Source organism: Rhopalosiphum maidis, chromosome 1, assembly GCF_003676215.2.
Source record: "Rhopalosiphum maidis isolate BTI-1 chromosome 1, ASM367621v3, whole genome shotgun sequence".
NCBI classification, from domain to species: Eukaryota; Metazoa; Arthropoda; class Insecta; order Hemiptera; family Aphididae; genus Rhopalosiphum; species Rhopalosiphum maidis.
In genome coordinates, this window is record NC_040877.1 from 70,452,890 (window position 1) to 70,473,311 (window position 20,422).

The window sequence follows — 20,422 nt, forward strand, 5'->3', positions numbered from 1 at the left end:
GCTCATCTCTCTAGGGCGCGCGCAGACTCCCGAGCGCAGCCGCCACCGTTAGCGTCCGGCGTAGGCGCACAACGACGACGGGGCGGCAGCGCTCGGCCGCTTTACACACAGCTTTAGTGTGTGTGGTGCGCGCGTGTGTGTATAACGTCGGTGTGCCTTTGCCGCCGTCTCCGTCGCTCGTTTATATAAATAGAGGCGTCCCGACGTCCGTCGTCGTCGTCGATCGCTTGCCGCTTGGCTATCTGGCGCGCGCGAACGTCTTCCGTAACGCTCGGCGGCGGCCCGGTCGTTTTATTATTAACGCGCGCGGCGTTCTACTCGCGTATAATATTATTATCCGCGTTACCGTCACGTCGCGGGCATCACAACAATTAATATCACAACATATACAGACGCGCGACGCGTCGTTACCCGTACGTCGCGATCGTAATTTCAGTGCATATTATTATAATAATATTACCGTCGTGGTGTTACAGTCTCGCGTCGCCGCACTACTCCGACGGTGCTGTGTACAAATAATACGAATAATACCGTTACGGACGTCGCGCGAAACGCTCCGACCGCAGACACCGTTCGCCGGAGACGTACGACGCCGACCGGTGTCATATTGCCGCACCGCATACCGTCGTTCGCGGTTTTTCCCGACACGCCGTGCCCTGCGCTCGCCACCCGCGCGGCTACACGCGCTGTCTGACTGTCCCGACTCGCGATAGTGGTCTGTCGCCGGCCGACGGTGTACGAGCCGACGACATCGCGACGTCGTCGTCGCGTGTGCGGGTGATACCGACACCGGCCACCGCATAGAGTACACGCGGCCGCACGCCGTCGTCGGGGGAATATCATATTGTATACTTTGAGCATATTATACACTGCGGGCGGCGATCGGGACACGCGAGGCGACATCGCGTGGTCACCGTACCGATATATGGAGACGAGCGGACGTCGCGCGACGACCGTGCGCCGAGCCGGTGATGGTGACGGTGTGATCGCGACCACGACCACCTGCAACCTCGTCACCACGTCCGCGGCGGCGGCGGAGGCGGTGATTGCGCAGTGCTGGTGACGGCGACCGCGTACCCTGATCGTACGACGACTGCTGCTGTATAGGTTCGTCCGGTGCAGTCTCGCGCGGCGGTCATAAAGGCGTTAAATGTCATCGGTTCCGGCGGAACGGGTTTCGGAATTATGTCGCCGCTGGTGGTCGTCGCGGGACAACGTAGTAGTGGTCCGGCGCTGTGTAAGTAAAACGCAACGGAATTATATATATTATTATTATTATTATTATTATATCGTAGGTATGCGCCGTGTATAAATAAATCAATGCCAAAAATGTTTGCCAAAAAGAAAAAAAGAAAGAGAACGAGAGTCGAAACATTGTTCGGCGCCGGTACCCGGCCAATATGTCCCGGTTCGCGCATAATATAATATATATACACTGTACATACATATACACGCGCGTATTATAATATAATATTATACAGCATGGGCTCAGAAATACTGCTATAGTATATATAAGTCCTAACTCCTGTCCACGTGCGCGCAGTGCGGTGTATATACGCCGGAAATATATTATAATATGATAACTATATTGTTGTCGATTTCATAGATGAATAATTAAACGTATCACATGTCCTCCGTGACGGGAAGGAAAAAACTCAATTCGAGTATAACTATGTGAAATATATAAAAATCGAAAACGTCTGGTTCAGTTCTGTGTCCCGTGCCTCATTATAACAATGAGTTTAACAGTTCCACCCGTTGTCGGTGCGGTTCTAAGAGGAAAAAATAAAATAATAAGGTCTCTCTGTGTCTCGTACTGTATATAATATATACTCTGTGCGTATGTAAGTGTGAGTGACGTGTGTATATAAGAGGGTCATTCGTCATCGCGAGCGAAGTGTTGTGACACCGAAAAGATTGCTTTCTCGGAAACCGCACTCGTTTCTTTGCCCGAAGTTTTCCGCCACCGCAGCTTGCTGCTTAATGCTTATACGTATCGACGTCTAAATTTAGTAGGTAGTAGTAGCCTGTTGGTTAGGTGGTAATTTGAGCAATTATTTATAATAAAGACACAAATTATCAATTTACAAATAAATAGAAATATCAAATAATGAAATAATAAAGGTACATATTTAGCAACGACGGATCGAAGATGCATATTATTAAATATTACAATAGTATATTATAATATCGTCGGTTTCAAGCGTTCGTTAAAACACGTGGTCGAGAAGGATTATAAACGATCCGGCTAGAATAAACGTCATTCTTATTCCAAATTTCCATTTTTAGACGCGGATTAGTCGAGTTCAAGGTCAATCGTTGCATATTCTAGCCTGTAGGCGCGACAATATAGTTTTAATAATTTCTAGCATACTAAAGAGTTCTTTTTCTAACAATAAATAACGACGACTAATTCCTTTTTTTAATTATAATTTTTCCTTAATGTTCTTTCTCCTGATCTAAATCGTCTAAAATTTGTTCTGGAATTAGTGAGTCATTCGATATTTAATATTGCTAAATTGTTTAAATTACCGATTCACTTGTAACATATTGGTCGTTGGCCAATTTTTAACACGTCGCATTGAGGAAAACGACCGTTCACATGTAGCTGAACGTATAGGAATAATTGTTATTGCAATTTGTAATAACTTTATAAGTTAGGGCCGTTAGGGAACACGTGCTTATAAACTATTTGTCAAACGTGTCAAGATCAAAATTATTATATAAATTAGCCACGACTATTATTTCTGCTTTTAAAAATCATTGATATTAATCTTTATATTTTAAAGATTTGTTAAACAATTTGTCCAAATTTAATGAGTTACATTTTAACAAACATTTTAATTTTTACCCTCGTTAGAAAATGTTTTATTGGAGCACTGGTAACAATCATTAATATGATGTCATAGTTAAATTTAACAATCTGTACAAAGGTACTCGTTTTTGGCCAATTAATCCATCGAATTGAGATTCCATAAATAATCCATATTATTATTATTAGGTGCTATTCAATTTTTTGAAAAATGTTTAGGAGTATTGTAAATACTACAGTTTACTGTTATAAAAAATGTCACGGTGGAAATTTTTTTTCAATATTTTAAAAAACAGGATAGGTATTATTGTATTAATTTATTATTTTTGATGAACAAAATCAAAACTAGCAGTTACACTGTTAATCATTTTTCCATTATAATATACGACTGTAATGACTGAATAATAAGATATACCTACTTTCTTATTTGTAAAACTTTTAGTTTAATCACTATAGCTCTTGTGTTAGGTATATAGGTAATCACTTATCATTAAAGCCTGTAGGCAGACTATATTATGCATAAGTTTTGTCAGTTTCAAAAATATTATAAAAGTGAGCTATCCCAACAATTCTTATTTGTAGTAAATTGTATGATGATTTAATGATTTCGAATTTAAAAAAACATAATTCTTGTAAAAACGTTCAGGAAACTTTTAGAACTTTGAAGGTTTAGCACATCTTATGATTAGTAAATTAGTAATGCACAATTTCACTTACACTCATCGTAAGTTATCACAAAAATTCATTAGATATTTTTAATTCAAGTTCATAATACATGATCGAGCGGTTGGAGATCACAGCTACCTGTAGGTATTGTTGTAGTCTGCTATTAAAGTCATACAATGTTTTTTTATTTAATTAAAAAAAAGTAATGTTTTTTTAACATGAGATCATGGATAGTAATCCATACTATTAAGTACCTACCATGTGATGCTTTTCAAAAAATATATTCAATTTGCAGACCAAAACACACGTTTAGAAAAAATTATGATGGTCTGGTAAAGACATTTTGTTACTATATAATATAAATACTTATACAGTAAATCGTAGACGCCCAAGACCTACTCCTAATTTATTAAACTAATGAAAACTTTGGTGTGATTAAATTAAAATGTTTTTAAATTGTAACCTAGGTAATAGGAAATGGTGAGTTTCAGTCGCGGATTCAATTATAATTTGTTAGCAGCCATATATACTTTTTTTAGGAGGCATAATAGCAATTATATAAATTATTTTACTAGGTGTATGTTTTGGGCAGACAATCGTCAGTTGTTGCTTATTACTAAACCTCACTTAACCTAGGTATTATTTTTATACATGTAATTTAATTCGAAAATATCATAATACCTATAGTTGAAATAAAAAATATTATTATTTATTATTAATTTCCTAGGACTAACTTTTATATCTGTAACATTTATATGTTTATAATATTATATTTACATCGTCAAATATCAAGGATATCTCGGTGTTGCATAATTTGCAAATTGCAATAGAGCTTATATATTTTTATTATTTAAATATTAATAAGTTCCAATTGGAAATTAAACATATGTGTAATGTGTAGGAACGAGCATAAAAGAAAGCTCTAGATACTAGATATTTAATAGAATCTGAATAAAGCTATATACTTATCAGTATTTAACTATTATACATTGGATATTATTATTACTAACGATAAGACCAAATTAGCCACTTAAATATATGATGGAGACAAATTATTTTTTCTACAACACCTAATCGTAATAATATGTAAATAGTAAATATACACGTTGAAAGTAATTAATCTATAGTACTAGTATATCAAGTTATTTATAAATTATTAACTATAATCGTACAATTTTACTTGACAGGTAAGCTGTCCAGTGTACATCATATAATTATATTATAATATTAAATAAAACATCGAAATTCCATACCTAATCAGTAATCATGTATATTGTAAAATGATACATAAGTTAGAAAATATATTAAAATATGTATATAATATTTTATTATTTTATTAAGCCACAGGTTACTTAAGCAAATTTATTTTAATTTAAGTTTAAAAATTTAAAAGTTACTTTGAAAATAAGTATCTAAATATAAAATATATATTGTTACAAAATTATACTTAATTAATTCAAACAATTTAAAGTATTTAGTCAACCCACTTCTACCTGTAGTCATATTAACGTAGTAGTAGTATTTTCGTGAAATTTACTTCTGGAACGATATTGCATCGGATAAACTTTATGAAAAGCATTAAAGCTTTATAGTTTACTCATTATAATAACCATTTAGAAAGAAATAACAATTTTTATACATTATATTTAATTCATTTAATAAAAAATATATAATTTTGATTATAAATTTATTATTATAAAATATAAATAAAATAATATTCTGATAAGTTAAAAATTACCTCCTAAGCTTCTTTCATATACTCTGTCAAAATTTTCAAATCCATTTTTGTTTTACGCGCGATATTAACTATGTTTTATTATCTATATTGACTCTGATGAAGTAAATGCATTTAAAATAATTGTAGCTAGTATTTAAATATTTCATTAGATCAAAATTTAACGTTAATGTAATCATTAAACTGCGAGTTAGCTAGAATAATTACTTATTAAGTACTAGTTGTATATAATATATTGATTTAAAATATTTTTTTAATAATATATCTAATTTTGTTTTAGCTTATTACTTTGAAATGGAATTTTTATACTAATAATATGCATTTTAACCATAATAAATTTTTGTTTGCTTATGTTGCTAATGAGTATCAATTAATCAAACACTGAAACGTAAAAGCTGTATTTTTTTCATAATAAAAACAAGTGAAATAAATAAATAAAAGTTAATTCTTTGTTAATAGAGTTTTAAAGAAATGAAAGTTTTATGGATACATCAACACATAAATGTTAATTATGTATATTTAATAGTTATAACAAATTCATGAGTGCTTGTGCATATTAACCCGTATTTTTGTTATAAGATTGCTAATAACTAATTAAATTCATTAAGTAATTTAAGTTTAAAAATAACTACCTATTAACATTATAGTATTATAGTAAAATAAAAATAAAAATAAGTCTGTGAATGCTGAATATCCTATAGGTTAGGTATATAGTACATAGATATCATTTTGCTAATAAGTATAATAGCTAATAAAGTAATAACTAATAACACTAATAAGTTATAACTAATAAACAAAACAATTAATATTAGTTGAATATCTGTAAATTGTCTGTAAATTCTAAATCATAATAATATACTTCTACAGTAGTTATTTAATGGTGATTTAGTTAATTATATAGGCACGGTAGAGACATAATTTGCTCACTAAATACAATTGAGATCTACATTATTTATCATGTACGGATATACGGTTAGGTAAATGTTAGCCATTAAAAAAATGTTAGTATTTATTTAATTTCTTTGTAAATACGGAGTATATTTACGGATAGTAATACATACCTAACATTCAAATCTTTTTATTATCGTCATTATTGTTTACGCTAAAATGTTTACAATTATTAAAAATATATTATTAATTTACAACCACTAAAACTGTACTTAATTATAATAGATAATAACATTTATATATTAGGTAAATACAAGTTTATTTCGTCGACAACATTTCGTTTTTACGACCATCTTCTAAAGTAGCCAAGTGTAGGTACTCAATTTGAAATGAATAGGTACAATTACTAATTACGCTACAATTAAAGTGGTAATTCAATTAACTCACTTGTACATTATTAGTTTCTTTAATTATCTATTTAAACATTTACAGATTATGAAATGTTTAATATTTTAATTAATAAATTATTGACAAAAAAAATTGTCATGTCAAGATTTTTGAATTAATTTTACTATGTTTAGAACATTAGAACACGCGCGCTAAGTTGTATCAACCTCTTGTATATTTATATTCAGTTAAACTTTTTTAAACTTATAAATTGTAATTTTTATCAAAATAAATTTAAAACAAATTAATAATTTATATTAATATAATTGGGTAGATGAATTACATGCAATACTTTTAGCAGTTAAACGGCGATTGGATACTGTAATAAACTATGGTAAATTTTACAAACAATTCAAGATTATTATAAACCTATAGAAGATTTATATTCAGTAATTAGTAACTTATATTGATTTATTTATAGCGAGAGGTCTTTAATAATATTTGTTTTTGTCCCGGGTTTTTTAGAAAACAACTAAAACTATTTATTTAATTTTTTTACTGTACTTATTGTTCTTTACAGTTTTATATTACAAATGATAACAAGGTTACAAAATAGTAGGTGTATTTATCCTACGACCTATATATATATATATATAATATATATATATAGGCAGATTATGTGCCAAATCCATTTTACTTTTAACTAGCTTGGTTACTAATTACTTTAGTAACTAATTATGTCTGAAAAACACAATTGTACACAATCAACTCTTTTTATATATAATAATATTTAAAATACTACTTTCTGGTAAGTAGATTACACAGATATAATATTAAACAAATATATTTTGCGGTATGAGAGAAGGGATAAAAGTTTCTAACTATACTGACCTATACAGTTTTTGTGTACTGTCTGGCTTTTTTTAGATTTCGTAGATTTTACGATGATTGAATAATGTGTGTCAAAAAACTTTTACCTGGCCTCTGAAGACACTTTTCAACAGAAAAAATACTTAAATTGTTTAAGGTTTTTGATACCAAATTGGATATAATAAAAAATACACAGTACTTTCAAAGTTATCGAAAAAACTATAATAAAAATGTATCGATAAAAAAAAAGTATTTATAGAACACTTTAAACTTAGATTTTATTGTTATAACTCAAAAATGAATAACTGTAATTTATTGACATTTTTTCAAAAGTATATAATTTTCAAAATATTTTGTTTTACAATAAAATATTACATCAAAACATTTTAAGTTAACATTTTTAAAAAATATGATGTTAAAACAAAAAATAACGATTTTAGTTATTTTATGTAATTCAAAAATATTATTTGTAAGGTCTTGTAAGAGTTGTAAATCCGAACTTATTACTATTATTTACTATGACTTTTTCAAAAATTTAAATTAACTTTAACCTATTTATATCACGAATCAAGAATGTTATCCAATTAACACCGTTTTACAATATGTTGCCATTGACTTATTAATTATATATATAAGAAAAATGTACAGCTATATATGTTTATATAAAATAATGCTATTAGGTACCTATGGAATTTATTTTGCGATTTGTTTTTGGCAATAACTTATTTAGTTTACTACATTACTAATAGAAATAGAAATATTCAAATATAGTATAGGCTGACAGATTGTCTCCAAAGTCTCATATTCGTTTTTCATAATCAACGATTTAACACACTTCCATACAGTAACCCGATTATCCGAGTAACATGACGTGGAACATAATTTGAGTATCTTTTGTATACCAGATTCAAAAAATCGTGCATTGTTTGAGAATTATCTGTTTATACTTTATATCGTTTGCTCATTAACATATTATTATTCAATAAAAGAAGGATATGACAAATGTTGAAATTTAATAAATAAAATTATATTACATACTACGATACAAATCCATAGGTTCGTTATTGTTACAATTCACGAATCACGATTCGTACACAGTTGTTTTATTGTTAACTATATGATCGTAAATATATTATACGTTGATATTTGTAAACAGATACACTTTAATATTTGAAAATTGAATATTACAAACTCCAAATGTTGAGTTGAAAGATAGTGAACAACTTACGTTATGGATACTCTTAATCTTTTCAAATCTTAATGGTTCAGCTATTGTTAAATATTCTGATGCGTATAATATGGTAGACGAAAATTTGACGTATAAGGTAAACAGGTCATATATAATAAATGATGCATAACCCAAAAATCGAACGATGCGTTCTATCTTATGAATAAAAAAGTCGAAATTATCAATAGTGGTGCACAAACGATGCACCACTGAATACTCGATCCTCTTACCATATAGCAGACCGAATTTTTCATATTTTAGATTTTGAGTAGAACGACAATTTCGTATTCATTTTACAATGATGTGCCTTTTTTTCCTGTAAAAACTTTCACAAAATTGAATACAAAGCTCCTTATAAGTTGTTAATTTCTTAAATAAAAAAATCGAAAAAGTCACAATAATTTTTATAACGTGCAACGCGCAGTTCAAAGTTTGATAAAATTCATAATAATCGTGAAAATTAGAAATTATTTTGTAGTTAGAAATGTATAAAAAATTTTTTTTTATATCTTGGAAGACTTAAATTTTAAATCCAAGGTTTTTTATAAGTTTTCAAATTATTTATAAAAAAAAAGTGCTACCGGAATATTAAATCAATTATTAATGAGCATTTTAAGTTAAAATTTTTATGACATTGCATATATACTTATAAAATAATTATTTCTCCTCAAATGATTTTTAATAATTTTTAAATTTCAAAAAAAAAATAAATAAACAGTAAATGCTTGAAATTTTCACCAAATGTTTATGGTATATCATTATATCATAATAATAGTAATAATTCTCAATTTAGTATTTTTTTTATAATTATTGATAAAAAATTATTGACTCGGTCAAAATTCTTGAAAATTTTATGCAAGATTTCTCATAAGTAGTTCATACACTAAAATCATAAAATCTATATTTAAGGCAACTATTTTTTATAAATATTTTAAATTCAAATTTGAACGAAATTACTTATTTATAGATAAATGACGGTGGTCAGGTGTAAATTATTTTGTTAGAATTTCAAAACATTAGTTATGAGGACTTATAACTTTTACGTATGTTATCTTAATATGAATTTCACTATACGCAATGAAATTTTTATTTGTTTTAAAATATTATTATCAAATTATATTATGAATCTGTTTTGACTGTTTTACGGTATTTAAGGAAAAATTTTTATTCAATTTTGAGTTGTGTAAAATTATAATATAATATAATATAACATGGTATAAATAAATATTATTATAATAATTAAAAATTAATAATATAATAAATGCAATATTTTCGGAAAAAATAATATCAACCTTTTATAATACCAAAAATAAAATAAATGACTTAAATAATTTTATTTAAAAAACATATCATAATATATATTTAGTGATATATGCTGATAGACCGCTCAGAATCTTATTTCGTACACAATGATATATCATTGACTTACAATTTAACACACCCATAATAGTGAAGCACTGGATACCTAACATACAGCAGAGTGGGGCCACTTGCCTATCTTAATTATTTTAGTTTTTTAAAAAAATATCGTGTTTTACGACATTTTATAATATATTTTCAGTTGTTACATTGTATATTGTCATTGATTATAATTAGTATTTATAATCAATGATATTATACGACATATTATGCATTGAATTATGTAAATTAATTAATTTACACATATATACCTAATAACGTTGCTTTCTATTATATTGTGCATTAACAAATTAATATGTTTATTATAATATGAAAATACCTATTATTTATAACATTTTGTTAAAACAAAATAAAAATCCATCAACATTATAAAAAAATATTAGGGGAGAATAAAAATACAACGCCCACTTATTGCGTGTTATAATGTTTCAGTAACTTTCTAACATGTAACTATTATATTTTATCTAACGTTAGTATATATATTATTTGGGTAATGAAAGTTTTCCCCTTATAGTCACATTAGGGAGGTATTAGATCATAAATTTGGTTAGGACAGATTATAAATTATTTTGTCGTTATAATAAAATAATACAATAATACATCCCAAGCTTTTAAGCGAATTAATAATATATTAATTTAATTTATTCAAAAGTAATCAAATATTAACTATACACTGACTCAGCAATACGCCGTCTCGTTTATAAAATGAACATTATAAAGACTATGATTTATAATAGAAATCTCTTTAATTAAATATATTATAGGTACTCTTAAAATTACGTACAGTGGGTTTGGCTTCGGGTAAAGGACTATCTATAGTAACCTACACTGTCTCGAACAGAGTGGAACTTGACCAAGAAGAAACACGGGTCGTTCTGTACTTTGTCAAATGATTTTTCTTAAATTGTTGTGAGTTTGTCAGCGAGTCGATTACTTTATTAATCAGTTATAAGTTAATTCATTTTAGCCAGCTGTAGTGGTTTCAATGTAGGTTTATTGTCAATTTGTCATATTGATCTAGAATTTTAGACGAATTTTTAAAGAAATTACTTTCCTGATTTTAATCAAATTAAAGTCAGTTTATTAATTAATGATTTAATATACTGATAACATTATATTATATCTGTCATCTATAGATATCGATTTAACTGTTTACCTTATTAATTTTTTGTATTTATTCAAAAACGATGAATGAGTTCTTTGAGAAAATACTACATTGCACATTGAATTAAAATATTTTTTTCTTTAATATTTTTGTTCATATAATACTATCATTCTGTACATTTTAAACACATATAATATACTATAATATTGTATTATTGTCTATATTAGTATGTAACCACTAGAATATTACTGATAAAACAAAATAATTAAAATATTAGATAAATAATTTTAATTAAGTTTAGTGATGATATGTAATGTACTTTCAAGTATCATTATGTGTTCCTATATGATAAATCGAGCCACTAAAGCGGATTTCATAATTAATATAGTAAATAGTAATATAGACAAAACAAAACAATTATAATATATAATATAATGACAACTATAACAAAACAAAAAGTTATCGTCCAAGTTATATCATGGAATTTTAAAGTCAAGTATAAACAGAACAATCGTCATGTTTAAGTATGTAAAACGGAATAAGGCTATGTCCCGAGAGATAAAAATAAAATAAATTATTAATCGTCTGTTGAATGATAAAGAGAAAATGAATTATCAGCTATAGATATAATTTAAGTATAAGATGAGAATTTAATATTGTAGTAGAGTAGTAGAGATACAGCACTATAGCAGAAATATAATGTAAAAAGGTGCTCTCATGGGCTTTGTATTAACTTTTTTTTATCGAAAACAAAAAATAAATTACTATTTTAAATTCTAAAGTAGATATACCTAAGTGTTATTTGTTTTTAAACATGATCTGTTGAATAGTATTACAGTATTTACATACACCTAAACAATATATTAAATACCTAACAATATAAATAATAAACATAATTAGTATTCCGAACCAGTAGTTTTTGGTAGGGTATACTATCATTATGAAATTATTTTATTGTAGGCACATCTAGTACCTACTTATAAATACATATTTAGTTTTTAAATTCAGTTAGTGCTCCTTTTAGTTCTTCGAACATTCTCTTCAATATTCATAATATTTTTTTCCTCTTGACTAAAAGAACATTATGTTCTCTATCTTATTATTTTTTATACACAAAAGGTTCATTGTTTAATTTTTGTAAATCTATATACGCGTATATATAATTATATATACTATATACTATTATTACTATTATATGACTTAACTGTTGAGACTAATTATAACGCAAAGTTAAAGAATAAAAAAAATATATTCCGATTCATTCAGAACAACAAATTTGTTGTATTTGTTGTATTTTTTTATCCATGGATTTTAATATTTTACGTGATTAAATTCTAAATAAGCGTGATGGACAATCTGCTGTTAGAAATTAGAACATTTCAAAGACTAAAAAACTAATGAACAATTATAAATTTTTACTCTAGATGTCACAAAAATATTTTTTTCGAACATTACTTTATGTAAAAGTATGACATATTATTAAATTTATTTTTTTTTATCGTGTAAAATATATTTCATTGCAAATTTTTAATTGTCAACAGAAGTATAATACTTCACAATATTCCTTTATAAACTGCGATTATAAATCTACATACGAGTATAATGGGTAGGTATTACATTTTAACAAATCTATTTTATATTTGTCTCACTCAGACACAAACTATATATATATATATATATATATATGTAGGTTTTTGACTTGATGTAAGTTTTCTCCTTTATTTAATCTCTTCATTCCAATGCACTGCATCACTTTCAGTTAGCAACAATAGGTTTTTAGACTTTTTTTTTTAACTTAGACTTATTGACTATATTATTATGAAATATGTTGTGTATATATATATAAATATAATATTGATTGGTGATCAGTTTTATAGATTTATTATTATATCTTCTTTTTACACCGTAACTACTAATTATTCATCAATATAAATATTATTATTTGTATTGCATTCTCATGCGATTCCAGATCTCAGCAGTTATTACAATGTTTTAAAGCTAATTTACTATTAAAAATATATATACTATTATACATTTATAACATAATATAAGAAATTAAATATTAGATGGTTTTTTTTTTAGGTATTGCGGTATTTTTAATAATTTCAAAAAAAGTATTTGGATTAGGTAAATATTTTATAATATAAAATATTAATTTTTATATAATTAATTTTTTTATTTTATTCGCTATTTAAAAACTTAAATTTTAGATTTGGATACAATCGAAACTAATGTTTCGTTAACAACTACTATTGATTATGATATACCGGTTCAAGATATGGCATCTGAAACTTTGATGGCTATTTCACCGTGTCATCAGTTTGAAACAGAATTTGAGTTCTACTCTCCGGGTTATCCTCAACCTTATCCCAATAATACAGAATGTATCAGATTGTTAGAAGGTGAATGAATAGTGATTTGAATAATTTTAAATGAAACATTAAAATTGAAATTAATATTTTTCCCTAGCTGGTCCTGGAGAGATAATTGAACTTGACTTTAGGGACTCGTTCACCATAGAACCAAGTATTGGGTGTAAGCATGATCATCTGGAAATTCGAGATGGTCCTTACGGATATTCAATTCCAGCGAATTACTATTGTGGAAACCAGTTCCCGCCTAAGTGAGTAATCTTAATTTTCTAAACTTAAATATGTTGTTAAAATATAAGCTGCAATGCAAATATTATAGTCTCATTGTAGTTGGGAAATATTTTGGATACATAAATTTAATAATCATAATATTGTATTATTTGATATTATCCTTCTTTTCTAGAATAATTTCATCGGGCAAATACTTATGGTTGAGATTTCGATCGGACGAAAATATTGAATATGAAGGATTCCACGCCGTTTACAAATTCATTAAGAAACCCCCACCAGGTGAACAATAATAATACATGATTTTTATTTATAAACTGTTACCAACATTATATACTTGGGTTGATAAATATTTGTTAAAATTTTTATAAACATGGAAATATTCATTCTCTGTGCATGGATATGGATATTGGATTAGGTACCTACATCAATATAATTTCAAGTTTGTTGCTTTCTCAAGCATTCGACTATTTCTACTTTTTTTTTTACTACTTTTTTCAGGGTAACTATTTGATCGTAAGATACTCTAATTATTTAATAAAACTATAAACATTTTTCAATTTTTGAATACATTTTTTTTTACATAATTTTGAATCATTAAAAACAACATTTATTTAAAAAAAATAAAGTTTTACTATTTTTTATAATCATTTTTAAATTGTTTCTTTTTTTTAATTATAACATGCACTTTTAATTCCTTATTTCAAAGCAGAATGTTTTTTTGACGATCGGAATGGTGTAGTTACAGGTACCCTTGTACCTAATATGTCACTGAACCAGAGCAATAAAGTCTGTTTAATTATTTGAACAGATTCTACAAAACAAATTTAATACATTTTGGAAAATATACAATGGTTCATAAATTAATGGCATAAAATCAAAATAAAATATTTTTAAATCTGTACCTAATTGTTGTGTTGATTATATTTTACAGACATAGAGAAATCGGAGCTTCCGCCATGTCGTAAATTCGTGGATGGTTCACAGGGTTACATAAATAGCACTGAAGTTGACGATTTAAAGAATAAAACGCTCGCAAACCAAGTGCCATTGGATTGCATGTGGATAATACGAGTAAAACCTGGTTGGAAGGTAACTATTCTATTTTGGAAACACAAGTATATAATTCATTATATAGTACATTGTACATGCTTAGCCCTGTATTTAGTCACAAACTTGTAAGAGGTGGGTTTAGCTGATGGTTGGAGACTCGGAACCTTGGAGGAACCATCCAAAATTTTTGAATAGAAAAATCCTTTCGTTGTCACATAATTGTGAGACAAGCTAGTCTCGCTTATTTTATTCTGTTAATACCTTAAATATAAATCTTATCTAAATTTAAACTAAACCATTTTCTACATATGAATTTCTGTCTTAAATATTATTATACAAAGATCGAAAATTCTTGTTCTGAAAAACGGTTCATACGCAAAAAGTTTATCAAGTACCACATTAGAAAATATAAAAATATCTTCATCTCTATATAAAAATTAACGCTACAGATCAAATAATCAATTGGTTTTCAATAATGAAATGAATATGTTAACCACATCTGACATCTGCTAGTTTTTTAGTGATGCATGTAAAAACAAACACATTTTTAAATGTTTATTGTAATTTATTAAAGATCAGACTAAATATATTTATATTGCTATTATATAAAAAAAAAATAGTGACACGAAAATGACTAGTCACCGCACACCATTATTATTAAAATTTATTTCGTAGCACAGAATGGTATTTTAAACAAGTTTTCTAAAACTGAAAGGCGAATACAATTAACAATTAATATGATTATTATTATGATTCATCCTGTACACAAAAATTAATAATATCATATTTTTGAATTAATTACTGTTATAGTGACTTCTGCAGAATAACTTTAATTTTTTAAAATTAAAAAAATTATATTATTTTATTTAAAAAGTTGTTTGGGAATGGGAATAAATTAATATTTAATGTTTGAATGTTTGTAAAAGGTACTCATTGGAGCGTAGCAAGAAAATTTATTTAGGAGTTTTGTAATATTAGAAAAGCATCATAAAAGACTAGTATTAAATATAGGTACCTGCAAGTTTCAGACCCTCCCCCTCTCAAAAAAAATAAAATATTTAATATTCTATTTGTATCTATAAAACACACTTTGACCGAGCTTAAAAAAAAAATATCGTACAACCTTGTTGATTACAAAATTAAAATTAAACCACAATTTTGCCACAGCAGAAAGTCTGATAACTTTATTTTTTGACTTACTAGAACCACCTTATTGGATTTTTAAATTTAAACTTTTACTCTGAAATCAGTTGTTAAGGGGATTGGAAGCGGCGACTTTCTGTCTTTGTCTAACACACGTGCAACATAGCTATACGCCTGACAAAATTAAAAAGGTACTTATAGTTGTTCGATTTAAAATATGTAAAGATGTTTTAATTGGTATAAAAGTTTACTTTGCATCGGTCGAAGCACTTTTTCGATTGTTTTATTATTTAAAATAAATATTTTAAAGAGAATAAATATTTTAAATTTTATAAATTTGTCAATTTTTATTATTAAATATATTAAAAATATGCTTTGACCTATGCAAAGTAAACTTGTATACCAATTCAATCATCTTTACATATTTTAAATCGAACAACTAGAAGTACCTAAACTTTTGTCAGGCGCGTATACGCTATATATAGCTATTTCACTATGTTCCACGTGTGTAAGACAAAGACAGAAAATCACCGCTTCCAATCCCCTTAACTGTTGTACTTTTCATTCACATAAATACTCAGTGATACTCTATAGCTTAATACTTAATATTTTTATGTCTTAGTTCGAAAAATCGTCTAGTTGTGTCTACAAATTTAATATAAAAACCATCAATATTATATTATAATAATCGAATAAATGCGATCAACATAATTATTCACTCGAAACATTTATTTTAGATTCAGCTTAACTTCAAAGAATTCTCTCTAGAAAAACCTAATGATTGCGGCTTGAACGTAGTGGAGATTTTTTCAAACCGCACAGATATGGCTTCGCGGCTCAAAGTGTTCTGTGGATCGATAGCTGAAATGGTACAATCATCGGGGGACACGTTGCATGTACGATTCTTGGCAGAGGGGAAGGGAGTGAAATCAAAGTTCTCGGCACTTTACACTGCATACCGTACCAAGACTAAAGATGAAGGTATGATGTAACATATAAGTAATAGTAAACTATAGTATAAATTGAGGCAAAAGGAATCGATGCAAGATACCTCATATATACTCACAGAATGACAAATATTGTATTATAATAGTTTGAGATGAAAAAGTTTCTGTGAATATTATTATATATCACTACCCAGTACCTCTATCTGCACATATTCTATATCACTATAGTTTATAATGTACATTCGGGATGTGATAGTTTTGTAAATTAAAATTCAACTGCACTAGGATAGTCGGATACTATTATAGATATTGTATCAATAAATAAGTTTCGCTCGAAAGCCATATGTATAGTTTTATACAAAGATATTGAGATAGGTAAAACTATACCTATATCTCAATTTAGATACATCAAATATGTTATTTCTACAAAAGGATTTTCAAAAACATTCATAAAGTTTAATCATTTTACATTATTATGACTATTTTTACCAAATTTCATTAAATAGTAATAAAAAAACCATTTTACTTTAGTACCTAATAAATGCATCTGGAATTTCCGAAAAAAACCTCAAACTTAGGTAGCGTCATTTAGTTGATTATAGTGATGGCCCGGATAGACGGATAAATGCTATTCGTGTTGACTTATAATACTTTATACTTATAAGTACTTTATAAATGCCTATACTTTATGAACACGCCTCTTGGTTCTTCATTACAAATTTACAACAATATATTAATACGTATAGAGGTAACAGTACATTATAATATAATCATCATATTATCTAAACATTCTAAACACGATATTTTAAATTTTAAAAGTAGGAATTTTTAGTTTGAAAATTTTTGCAATGTCTAGTAGGTAGTAGTATTGCAATTAAAATCAAAATAATCCTCCTCTCGATTTGCTACAAGTGTAAGACAATTTTATAAGTTTACGGTCCAACTTAGGTAAATATTAAAACGATGACACACACACTTGTACATATTATATCACATATTATGTCTAACAAACTCGAAACTATGTTTTACAGCGTGCGGTAGTGATCAATACGATTGTGAAGACTTAACATGTATTGCGTCCGAATTACGTTGCAATAAAGTCGAGAATTGTCGTTTTCGATGGGATGAAGACGGGTGTCCGGTATTTATTAAAACATAATTAACTTGAATTTTATTTTAAATGTTATTATTATTAATTAAATAAGCTATTAATTTAAAATTATTTTAGGAAGAAGACAACAGATTAATGCAACTATTTTCAAGTTTTGACATAATAGTTATTTTAGTAGTATTTTTTTTAATATTATGCGGCATGTGTTCAGCATTTATTACCAATATTGTCCGAAAACTTGTGCACGATCACCGAATCATAAAAGTAAGTTGTATAAAATACAACCTAACCAGATAATAGATATGTATAATATAGTTTGTTGTTTTTTAATACTTATTACATTTAAGTATTTAACTACCATGAAAATGTCAAATTGTAATAAATTGTATTATTTAAATCAAGAGCTACATTAATTATTATTATTAAGTCTTAAGTACATATTTAAATTATTTTGGTTTATTTATGCTCAATATAAAATAAATAAAAACCCCGGGTAAGTCGCTTTTCTATAAGGATGGATTTAGGAGTAAATATACTAGTAATTGAGTAGGTCATTGTTATTAGTGTTTTAAATTTGAATTTAATAGTAAATTATAGCTAACAATATACAATTCTGAGCACAAACCTCAAAGTCAACCTGTATTTTTAAGGATAATTTATAATTTTTTGTATGTTATTATTAGTAATATGTGGTATGGTGAACACATTTTTGCCAAAAACATAGCATAGGTACATTATATTAATTATAAAATAGAACGATATGAATAGGTTCGTGTTAAAAAAAGCTTAAAATAAATATAAATGTTTCGAATATTTCATTATTATTACGTGTAAAAAATGGTGAAGTTTATTACGATCATATTTTTTTTTTAGTTAAAATATAATAAATAAAATGCTAGGTACAAATACAATTGTTATTTTCCAATTTTAACTAAATTATAACTTAAAAAATTGCATATATCTATTTTGAATATTTTTAAATTTCTTTGAAAACGACGTACGAGAATCTTGTAGTTGTACCTATATCACATAACTACATAAGCTTTAGTTATAAAATTAATAATTTTAATGAATTTCAAACTAAAATATTTAAAAATTATAGGATGTCTAGAAAATGTTAAAACTATCTTAAAAGTCTCTTTGTATTTAAATAACAACAAAAAACAAAATCGATTTTTTTTTTAATTTCTATTTTTGCATAAATATACTAGTTTTTTCATAATTCTGAAAAGTATAGTGTAACTTTTCAAAATACTAATTTGTTGTATTTTAAACTAGACACCATCTTCAAGGATGAGTGACGGTAAATTTATACTTTTCAAAAGGGATAATACAAAAATAAAAAAACATCACTGTAAAAAAATACATTCACCAGTCTACTGAGAATCAAAAAACTTTATTTTTATTTTCTTACTAAAATATTTGAGAATAGGAATGGATTAAAATACTCTTATGTATATAGCGATAAACATTATACTTGTAAGCAAATATTAATTCAAACATATTTATTATATCTAACTATATTAATTTTGTTTTAATCTTTTCATTATAATTTAAAACTTTTTTTTTAATAGGAACACATGCGCCATTCAAGAGAAGATCATTTAGATCAAATTGGAAGAATGCATGTAACAGATGAACAATCACTTGAGGATTCTGGTGTACAAGGACATGACTATCCACAAAGTGACAACAGTAGTCAAACCACCAACCTAATTCAAAGCAAACATACTAATAACATATCTAGTTCTGATTGTTATGTACCATCAGGTGACCTTATTCCAGTGTTAATGAAACATGACCCTCCTCGCCTTTATCCTTCGGTTGAAGATGAAGAAGGTGATGGATTGATAAGTTCCTATTCAATAACAGCAGAAACTAAAGATATTGAGTGTCAAACTAGAGAGAGCCTTTTTGACACTTCAGTGGTACCAAAAACTGCTGGCCACTATAGAGTAAGACCGTCAGAATCACCTTTCAGACCGCCATTAGGATTTTCTACTTTTGGATATCGAAAAGATTCAGACAGTTCCGCTGATGCAAAGCCATCAAAATTTAGGGCTGAAGCTGTTATTGAAATGGATAAATTTTCGTCAGAATTAAGTCAAAGGCCTTATAGTATTGAATCAACTAAATCAGCTCCAGACGTCATAGTTATGCATTGACTAATATACCATTGTATACAATATTACTATTATTTTAGTTAATTAAAAGTAAGCTTCTTGTTAAGGAAAGCCAAAAATAAACAAAATGCTCAATTAATGAATTGGACTAAAATAAAAATGATAGTTATGGAAGATAATATACATTAAATCTGAGTACAGTCAATATTTTCAATAAATTAAAAAATAAATATTTTTAAAAATTGTCCGTTACTTGAAAATATAAAAATATAAATAAATTTATTAATGAAAATATTGTTCAACTTCTAGAAACCTATACTGTCTAAAATACTGAG

The 20,422-nt window shown here is 27.6% G+C and overlaps 1 protein-coding gene across 1 annotated transcript; it reads left to right on the top strand.

Annotated features, from left to right (window-relative positions):
- The first annotated feature begins 1,185 nt into the window (after positions 1-1,185).
- LOC113553256 lies at positions 1,186-20,309 on the top strand. The gene is made up of 10 exons (XM_026956488.1): positions 1,186-1,237; positions 13,193-13,237; positions 13,321-13,512; positions 13,580-13,733; positions 13,886-13,992; positions 14,645-14,802; positions 16,644-16,887; positions 17,885-17,994; positions 18,082-18,228; positions 19,539-20,309. Exons 1-10 carry the CDS (start codon positions 1,186-1,188, stop codon positions 20,127-20,129), a joined length of 1,800 nt encoding a protein of 599 aa, XP_026812289.1. The 3' UTR covers positions 20,130-20,309.
- The last annotated feature ends 113 nt before the right edge of the window (positions 20,310-20,422 follow it).

Excerpts from the sequence above, each read along its gene's own strand:
- LOC113553256 (XM_026956488.1), top strand. The coding sequence starts at position 1,186 with ATGTCGCCGCTGGTGGTCGTCGCGGGACAACGTAGTAGTGGTCCGGCG. Across the intron at positions 14,803-16,643 it reads GAGTAAAACCTGGTTGGAAG|ATTCAGCTTAACTTCAAAGA; the intron begins GTAACTATTCTA and ends CATTTATTTTAG. Across the intron at positions 16,888-17,884 it reads TACCAAGACTAAAGATGAAG|CGTGCGGTAGTGATCAATAC; the intron begins GTATGATGTAAC and ends TATGTTTTACAG.